Source organism: Talpa europaea (genome assembly GCF_964194135.1).
Source record: "Talpa europaea genome assembly, chromosome: 3".
NCBI lineage: Eukaryota > Metazoa > Chordata > Mammalia > Eulipotyphla > Talpidae > Talpa > Talpa europaea.
This window is the reverse complement of record NC_140069.1, coordinates 148,748,078-148,757,508: the sequence shown is the minus strand read 5'-3', so window position 1 is coordinate 148,757,508 and position 9,431 is coordinate 148,748,078. Positions and strand designations below refer to the sequence as shown.

The window sequence follows — 9,431 nt, the reverse complement described above, 5'->3', positions numbered from 1 at the left end:
ATGGACAGCTCAGGGAGAAAAGTGGGAGACAAAGTTTTAAATGCGTCCTACCCGATCCCCCGATCTGGTATCCCAATGGCGCTCTGAGAGCTGGCCGCCAGCCAGGAGCCCTGAAGCCAGGAGGCGAGCGGCAGCGAGCCCCCCCAAGGCCCACGTGTTTGGTTTTTATACCCAACCTGGCTGCTTAACTCCACGCTCAGGTCCCAGCCACCCTCCCTTTGGTGGTGATGGGATTTGTCTTTCCCAATGTCCTGATGGCTTTAGTCTGGAGTGGGGGTGGGGTCCACAAATCCTGTATGGGATTAGTTCAGGACATCCTTTCCCCCTAACAGAAATGGGTAGGAAAATGTGCCAGGATTGGTTTTGTTAGGGGGAAAGGATGTCCTGAGCTAATCCCATACAGGCTTTGTGGACTCCACCCCCAATCCAGACTAAAGCCATCAGGACATTGGGAAAGACAAATCCCATCACCACCAAAGGGAGGGTGGCTGGGACCTGAGCGTGGAGTTAAGCAGCCAGGTTGGGTATAAAAACCAAACACGTGGGCCTTGGGGGGGCTCGCTCTCACTTGCCTCCTGGCTTCAGGGCTCCTGGCTGGCGGCCAGCTCTCAGGGCGCCATTTGGGATTTCTGATCGGCGGATCAGGTAGGACTCATTTAAAACTTTGTCTCCCACTTTTCTCCCTGAGCTGTACATTTCCTCCTTTCCCCTTCCCTTGTAAATCAACTTTTTATTAACCTTTCGCGTGTGCCTGCAGTAGAGCATTGATAAGTCCTTTTAAGAGCGCAGGTGAGGACCCACAGTCAGGCACCCCGTTTTGTATCGGGGTTGCTCTACAACAGTTTGAGGTTGTTTCCCGTGTATGGGGATGGTGAGGGGGGAGGGGTCCTAATGTGAGTATGGTGGAATATGGGGGTGAGCGAGGAGAGAGCAGACAAAACCCACATAGCTAATCTTGACAGATGTCCTCTGCAGTGTGGGGTTCCATTTTGATTACATCTAGGAGGAGAGAATTTCATTTTCCTAGCTCTGCCTCCTGCTGTGCACACCCTGAGTTACTAAGGGGTTCCCCCAGCCAGGAAGGAGGCGCAGAAGGAGAATGGGTACATTCTGTGAGTGGTTTCACGATGGCCTGCACATTCTTCCAGTGAGCAACTGGAAGCTCCGTTCTGCCCAGAGCTTGGGTCCTGGCCCTTAGGCTAAGCCCTGCAGGCCTGACACCTGGGTGGCTGAGTCAGCACCTCAGGAATGGGCTTCGGTAGGAAACCTGGTGATTCAAGGCCTCAAGAATGGCGTTGGACAAGCCACCCAACCAGTTGCCTGGCCACCTCCTCCTCCTCCATCCTCCAGGGGTGACAGTGAGGAACTCACTCAGTCAGGTCATCCTTCAAACCCCAGAACCCCAGCTGCCCTCCTCTGCAGGTTCTCAAGCCCCAAGCCTGGATACTTCAGGGGACCCCAGAAACTGGACCAAGACCTGGGGGAATGGATTTCAGGGTTCAAGAGGATAAAGAAATAAACATAATAGGGCCTCCCCAGTGGCGCAGTGGTTGAGCACTGGGTTGCGAAGCTGCCTGCGGCCTCTGCGGCGCCGGTTCGATCCCCGGCTGCTCCCCGGCCACCGGAGGAGGGTCCCGCATGGCGCGCAGACCTCTCCTGCCGCCCGCTGCTCCCCTCAGCAGTGTCCTTCGGTCCTTCTGCCTGCTCTGCTCCCCGCTCTGGTGAATTCTCTCACCCTCCCAAGCTTCTGACTGTGCCCAGTGCATGTATAAACAAACAAACAAAAAAAAACAAAAACAAACAAATAAATAAGCATGCCTCAAAAAAAAAAACATAATAGCATTTCCAAGGGGCCCCATTTTTTTACTCTAGGCTCCCCAAACCACTTCTTATATGCAAGGCAGCTCCTATCCTTGCTTCTCCTTCCTTCCAGGTTTCCCTCAAGCTGCCTGCCAAGTCGGCCTTCCTCCTTCTTAGTCCTGGCAGACAGACAACCAGCAGCCTCATTTTTTCTTTGCTTTGCTTTTGGCCTTAAAACATTGCTCTGTCAATCACTATGGGTGTGTGTGGGGGGGAGGGAGACAAGATTTTAAGAAACCCAGTTCCTAACATGTAGGTCCATCATCCTAGGATGCCTTGATAGGGTTTTCTTTTTGCTTGTCTTACTTTGCTGCTCCCGGGGCTCTAACTCCTGCCGGGTCTGCAGAAGGGATAATAGGTGTCTCCTCTGGTCTGAGGCCTTTTCAGCTCCTGCCCCTCAAACTGCTGCCCCTCCCAGCAAGGAGGAGGCGGGGCTCTGGAGGTTTGGCCGCAGGTTGCCCTGGAAGGGGTGTGACCGTCCCACTGAATCATGTGCTGTTGTTGTCCCTGTCCTTGTTGAAGTCCTGCTCGGCAACCCGGCCGTCGTCCGTGGCAGTGGCAGCAGCTCCCATCATCCAAGATCTCGGGAGAGGCCGCCAGCCCGATGGTGAGGCGAATAGGCTGGGGGGGGAGCAGGGGGCGGCTGGGGCGGTGGGGAGACCCGGGGCCTGGATCAGTGCCCCTCCTCCCCATGTCGCTGCCTCCTCTTCCTCCTCCTCCGGGTCGGGGGCCTGGGAGCGGGAGGGTCTCCATCTTCTCTCTGTCCCCAGTCCCTCACATGAGAAGCAGCCGGTCCTCAGTTCCTGCTGCAGCCCCGGGACCTTCCTGCTCAGTGGTTCAGGGTCCTGGGGCTTCTCAGCCTCGCCGCAGTGCCCTCCCCACCCCAGCAGCCCCTCCCAAGCAGGCGAGCTCCACCACAACACCCATCTCTGCTCCCCGCTGCTGGGGTTCCCACTCCACCCCATCCCTGGCCTCGGTGACTCCCCTTCCCTCACGCCGATGCCCCCAGGACCCTCCTGGGCTGCGGATAGGCCCTCTGATCCCTGAACAGGATTATGAGCGGCTGGAGGACTGTGACCCTGAGGGGTCCCAAGACTCCCCCCTCCACGGGGAGGATCAGCAGCCCCTGCTGCATGTACCCGAAGGGCTCCGAGGTGAGTGTGTGGGTGTGGGGTGAGGGGGCGGTGTCAGGAGCTCTGGCAGGGACGGAGGGTCGGGAGCTTATCACTTAGGCGGCAGCCAGGTGCCAACCCTTTCCCCTTTGTGCCCAGGCTCCTGGCACCACATCCAGAACCTGGACAGCTTCTTCACCAAGATATCCTTTGTGCTGGGTACGGCGGTGGCCCAGGAAGACCCCCGGGCGGCTGGCACCAACGTTGTCGGGAGACTCGAGGGTGCGGTGGGTGGGGGCTTGCTGGGGGCCGTGTCCTGACAGGCTCATCCTGCTGGGTTGTTTCTTGACCCGTCCACATCTACAGCTACCACCAGAGGAACGGCTTCACCTGCATCCTCCTGGAGGATGTCTTCCAGCTGGGGTGAGATGCCACCAGAACCCAAACTCTGTCCTCGGCTCCCCCTCCCTGTTTGCCTGCTGCTGTGGGGCCACCCAGAGCCTTCCTGAGCCACCCAGGGCTTGCCTGGTGGGATGAGCCCGGGGCTTGCCCTGGAGGCTGGGCCAGGTGCCCCCCGGCCCTCAGGCCTAATCCGTAGCCTCCCTGCGTCCCAGACAATTTGTTTTCATTGTCACCTTCACGACCTTCCTTCTGCGCTGCGTGGATTACAACGTCCTCTTTGCCAACCAACTGAATAACCGCACGAGTCCCGGGCTGCTCCGCAACAAGGTGACCTTGTCAGATGCCATCCTGTCCTCTGGCCAGTGTGCCCAGCGGTGAGTGCCAGTGCTTGAGGGTGGGTGGGGAGCCCTTGGTCCCGTGGTCTAGATCAGCAGTCTCCCAGTGTTTGGGCTCAGGTGTCCTTAGTGCACTTACAGTTGACAGAGACCTCCCAAGGGCTTTTGCAGACGAGGATCCCGGCTGGGGATATGTACCTCGTTAGGCCAGAAGGCCGAGAACAGCTTTAGAACCTAAAGCACAGGCGCATCCCAGTGCTGGCCCGCTCTGGATGCAAGGCCTCCGCTGCACCCTGGCGATCACAGGACACTGACAATGGCAGAAACCCAGAGTTTGCAAAAAAAATGTTGACCTTGACTATGCTTGTGAGAGGCTCAGGGACCCCCGACCCTTTGAGAACTGCTGGTCTAGCTGGTCTCCTCCATGTCTTCTCCACGGTTCCCTAAGTCTGGTCCCCTGTCTATCGGGCCCCCACTTTCTTGCCGCTCTCTGTCCCTCCCCCAGGATCCATTCCAGCCCCCTGCTGGTCTTTCTTCTCATCCTGGCTGCTGCCTTCTGGCTGTTCCAGCTGCTTCGGTCAGTCTGCAACCTCTTCAGCTTCTGGGACATCCAGGTGTTTTACAAGGAGGCCCTGCACATCCCCCCGGTGAGCTGGGTGGGGGTGTCCGTGTGTCTGGTGCCAGGTGGGTGGGGGGCTACAGTACAGACTGAAGGACCAACTAGAAAGAGGGCTGAAGGCCTCAATGACACCTACCTGAGGCTGCGAGTAATGTTACAAGGCGGGGTGCCACCTTGTAAAACAAGTCCTCACCTCAAGCAGCTTGGCTGATGTAGAAGGGTTGCCGAAGAGGATTTAGTCACGTGCTTGTGATCAAAACAACAGCCGTGTAAACACACTCATCAGAGCTCAGAGTGGGGAGAATCCAGGCTAGCCTAGGCAGGACAGGGGTGGAGGCAGTCCCAGCCCTGATGCAGGAAGGGGGCAAATAGCCCACCCCGCTGGGTGACACCACCCCTCTTCTTGGCCTCGCCCCCTGCAGCATGCTACCCCCGGGGCCCTCGCTGTCCCAGCCCCGCTTCCCTGCCTGCCTTCCTTCCTCTCCAGCCTCCCCGTCACTCCTGCTTGCTGTCCCTAAGTTCCTCTGTAAGGCCCGGCTCTGAGGCTAACCCTGCAGCCAGTTTTCCTTGCCCCTCAGAAGCCCAGAACCTTCCACACAATCCTCTTGCACCACCCCGGGAGAGGTTCTGGAAAGCCCCCTTGAGCTGGGAAGCACCAGGCACAGAGCCTGGGGCGGTGGAGAAGGCCAGGGCGGCGGAGGCGGGGCGGGCATGGTCAGGCCGCTGCTCCTCGGGGTGCCTGCTGACCTCTCTCTGTCTATCTTTTCTCTCCTCTTTCTCCTCCCCTCCTGTTCCTTCCAGGGGAAGGGAGACCCTGGGATGGACTGGAGAGGCTGGCCCGGAGGGACTTGACTAACCTGGACGGGGGCAGCTGGGTGAAACGGGGCTCAAATGAGGTTGCAGATGAGCTCCCCGCTCTGACCGCCCCCACGCCCGGGGTGGACACAGCCAGTGTCTTAGGACGGTTAACCCGGGGATGGCGTGGGGCCAGGCTGGGGTCTCAAAGCCAAAGGAGGTGAGGCTTTTGGCCCCCTCGGCACAGGGAGGCGAGGTTCCCCTCAGCTGTGGTGCCTCTGAGTCTTGGAAGTGCAGGACTGTGGACCGTGGGGGGGCTCTCTCGAGCCTGCACCCCAGAGCTCCTATCAAATACTTGACAAGTTTAGGGTGTGAGGTGGCTCAGGGAAGCGCTGACTCATGGCCTCTCAGGGCTGGGGCTGGGGGAGCAGCCTTCCAGCGCAGGAAGGGAGGAAGCTGGAAGCGCCCCTTGTCAGCGACTGGGTTAGGGGAGGGCAGGGGCCAGACACCTGGCCACACACCCAGGTCTCAGCCAGGGCCCCTGGGTGTGAGAGCCCGCGGGGGCGGCTGCAGCCGGGGCGCGGTGGGGTGGGCCTGCGGGTGGCGGGCCCTTCGGGTCGCGCTCACGGTCCCCCTCCTCAGGAGGAGCTCAGCGCGGTGCCCTGGGCGGAGGTGCAGTCCCGGCTCCTGGCGCTGCAGAGGAGCGGGGGGCTGTGCGTGCAGCCGCGGCCGCTGACCGAGCTCGACGTGCACCACCGCATCCTGCGCTACACCAACTACCAGGTGGCGCTGGCCAACAAGGGCCTGCTGCCCGCCCGCTGCGCGCTGCCCTGGGGCGGCGGCGCGGGCTTCCTCAGCCGCGGGCTGGCGCTCAACGTGGACCTGCTCCTCTTCCGCGGCCCCTTCTCGCTCTTCCGCGGCGGCTGGGAGCTGCCTGACGCCTACAAGCGCAGCGACCAGCGGGGCGCCCTGGCGGCGCGCTGGCGGCGCGCGGTGCTGCTGCTGGCCGCCGTGAACCTGGCGCTCAGCCCGCTGGTGCTGGCCTGGCAGGTGCTGCACGCCTTCTACAGCCACGCCGAGCTGCTGCGGCGCGAGCCGGGCGCGCTGGGGACGCGCCGCTGGTCCCGCCTGGCCCGCCTGCAGCTGCGCCACTTCAACGAGCTGCCGCACGAGCTGCGCGCGCGCCTGGCCCGCGCCTACCGGCCCGCGGCCGCCTTCCTGCGCGCCGCCGCGCCCCCCGCGCCGCTGCTGGCGCTGCTGGCCCGCCAGGTGGTCTTCTTCGCCGGCGCGCTGCTGGCCGCGCTGCTGGTGCTCACCGTCTACGACGAGGACGTGCTGGCCGTGGAGCACGTGCTCACCGCCATGACCGCGCTCGGGGTCACGGCCACCGTGGCCAGGTGCGCCGGGAGAGGCCGGGGAGGGGGGACGCGTCCCTGCGATCGGCGGCCGAGCCCCCCGGAGCCCCCCACCCCTCCCCGCCGCCGCCGCCCGCGTCTCTCCAGCCCGGCGCGCACGACGCCTGACCGCGCGCCCCTCTCCACCCGGCCCCGCCTCCAGGTCTTTCCTGCCCGACGAGCGGTGCCTGGGCCGGTCCCCCCAGCTGCTGCTGCAGGCGGCCTTGGCCCACATGCACTACCTGCCCGAGGAGCCGGGCCCCGCCGGCAAGGCCAGCGCGTACCGGCAGATGGCGCGGCTGCTGCAGTACCGAGCGGTGAGGGGCGCGGCCCGCTGGCCCGGGACAGGGAGCGGGGCCGTCTGGCTATCCCAGGACCCCGGCAGTGACCGGCTGTCCTGGCCCGGGGAGCGTCCCCGGCCGTCCCAGTCAGGAGGGGTGGGACCTCAGCACCCCCTTCTCACCGCATCCTGCTTGTCCAGGTCTCCCTCCTCGAGGAGCTGCTGTCCCCTCTGCTCACCCCACTGTTCCTGCTCTTCTGGTTTCGCCCTCGCGCCCTGGAGATCATTGACTTTTTCCATCACTTTACTGTGGACGTGGCGGGGGTGGGGGACATCTGTTCCTTTGCCCTCATGGACGTGAAGCGCCACGGCCACCCTCAGGTTAGAGCCCTTCCCCGGCCGTGTGGGGCTGTGGGTCGGAGGAGTTTGCTCGCCGCACCCATAGTGGACCTGGGTCCAAGCCCAGCTCCCGCCCTGCTGCCCGTGACCTTGAACTAGGAGCTCCACTTCCCTTGGCCCAAGTGCCTGTCAACGCCAAGGCTAGAGGAAGGCCGGCATCAACCCAATGCCGTCGAGAGCCAGTCCTGCTCCGTGCGGGGTGTTGGGGTGACCTTGAGCAAGTCCCTCTGTGGGCCGCCTTCTTTCCCCTGGGAAGTGGGGCTAGTGTGTCCTGTCCCACCGGCCCCGCGAGGTGCAGTGTCCACAGCACCTGAAAGGCTCTTTGCTCCCAGTGGCTCTCGGCGGGACAGACAGAGGCCTCGCTGTCTCAGCGTGCGGAGGACGGAAAGACCGAGCTCTCCTTGATGAGGTTCTCCCTGGTGCATCCTCAATGGCGCCCCCCAGGGCACAGCTCCAAGTTCCTGGGGCACCTGAGAGGCCGGGTTCAGCAAGACGCTGCGGCTTGGGGTGCCACTTCGGTTCGCAGCCCCCCGACCCCTGGGGTGCTCAGTGACTCCTCCTCTCCTCTGGTGAGTCCCCCACCAGGCCTTCTGCCCTCAACACCCCCTTCCCTCTCTGACCTTTAGTATCCGCCTGCTCAGCAGTCCAGCCCGCTGCCTGCCGTCTTTAGATGACCTCCTCCTCCCCGTCTGTGCTCCCTCTGACCCCCTCTGTGTTTGCTCCAGCCTGAGACCTTCCTGGCCAACCTCTTGGTGCACCCCCTCCTGCCCCAGAGGGACCTGAGCCCCACCGGCCCCTGCCCAGCTGCGGCCACAGCTAGCCTCCTGGCCTCCATCTCCCGAATTGCCCAGGACCCAAGGTGAGATGCAGTGTCGCTGGGGGCTCTGAGGAGGGTGAGGTGGGGGAATTAAGCTTTGCCCTCCCTTTAGGGTGTTGGGGGGAAGGTATGTCTTTTTGATCCTTGCACCCTCTGTTCCAGCTGCGTGTCCCCAGGAGGCAGTGGGGGGCAGAAGCTGGCCCAGCTCCCAGAGCTGACTTCTGCTGAGATGAGTCTCCACGCCATATACCTGCACCAGGTGAGTAGAGGAGTGTGCAAAGAAGCAGGGAGTTGAGGTGCCAGAACCCTCGGCACCTAGCCTGGGGTCTGGGTCCGCCTGAGAGCAGGAGGGAGTCCCTCATTCTCTCCTTCCCATTTAGCTCCATCAGCAGCAGCAGCAGGGAGCATGGGGTGAGGCTTCCGCCACCTCCCTGTCCCGGCGCTGGTCCAGCCCCTCACAGACACTGTCGCCTGATGAGGAGAAGCCATCCTGGTCCAGTGATGGTGAGGCATCAGGGAGGAGGGGGGACTGATTGATTGCCTGTGTGTGTGCTGGCGACACAGCAGTAGCCACTTGATGGCTTTTCTCACCAGGCTCCAGTCCTGTCTCTAGCCCCAGACAGCAGTGGAGAGCCCAGCGGGACCAGACTTTGTTCCCTGGAGGGTTTCAGGAAACCACAGATGCCCAGAAGGAGCCTGGCCAGGCCCCTAGCACTGACTGAGTGGCCTTCTGGGGGTAGGTATTGTGTAATAAGTAGAAAATTGGGGGGAGCCAGAATGGAGCAATAGGAGCAGTAGCCAGAATCTGGGGTGATCATCTCTGGAAACTAACCCAAGGGCCTTTTTCTCCCTCCCAGTGTCTCCAGCTTCTCCAGCACCGGGAGATGTGACAAGGTGGAGTGGAAGAACACGCCGAGCTCTCTTTAGAGATCCCCCAGGGACCCTGGTCCCCTGTATACCTAGTTGGGCAGGAGTTGGGGGTCAGTGACAAACTCGCCCCAGAGCGCAGAGAAAGGGGAGAGGAGGAGATGCCAAAGGCATCTGGAAACAACTTTTAGACCACACACAAGGCCTAAGGGAACCCCGGCCCAACGAGCTGTCCAGACTGGATCCTGAGGCCAAGCTAATGCCCGCAAACAATGAGGAATGGGACCTGAGTGGGTTCTTCAGGCCTTCAAGTTCCCAGGGGACTTGTGGAGGGTAACTGGTGGGGACTGGTGAGTGCAAACCTCCAGCGAGGGCTGTTTTTCGGAGTTGGGCATTGGTCTGATATCTTACGAGGGCTGGGTTCCTCATCCTGTCTGAACCTGGCAGCAGAGGTTGCCTGGTTGCCTGGCCGCGCTGCACAGCCTGGGACCTTGGTGTCTGGCCTCCCCGCTCCTGCTTCTCAGTTACGAGCAGGAGGGCACCACTTGGTG

The 9,431-nt window shown here is 62.0% G+C and overlaps 1 protein-coding gene across 1 annotated transcript; it reads left to right on the top strand.

Annotated features, from left to right (window-relative positions):
• Nucleotides 1–2,464: 2,464 nt before the first annotated feature.
• On the top strand, nucleotides 2,465–8,735 carry ATG9B (autophagy related 9B; the record flags this gene model as incomplete). Its single annotated transcript, XM_084229221.1, has 13 exons — nucleotides 2,465–3,014; nucleotides 3,132–3,175; nucleotides 3,331–3,395; nucleotides 3,587–3,748; nucleotides 4,215–4,356; nucleotides 5,766–6,520; nucleotides 6,681–6,834; nucleotides 6,999–7,178; nucleotides 7,529–7,765; nucleotides 7,922–8,055; nucleotides 8,176–8,272; nucleotides 8,394–8,517; nucleotides 8,608–8,735. 13 exons carry the CDS (start codon nucleotides 2,465–2,467, stop codon nucleotides 8,733–8,735), a joined length of 2,772 nt encoding a protein of 923 aa, XP_084085347.1.
• Nucleotides 8,736–9,431: the final 696 nt, after the last annotated feature.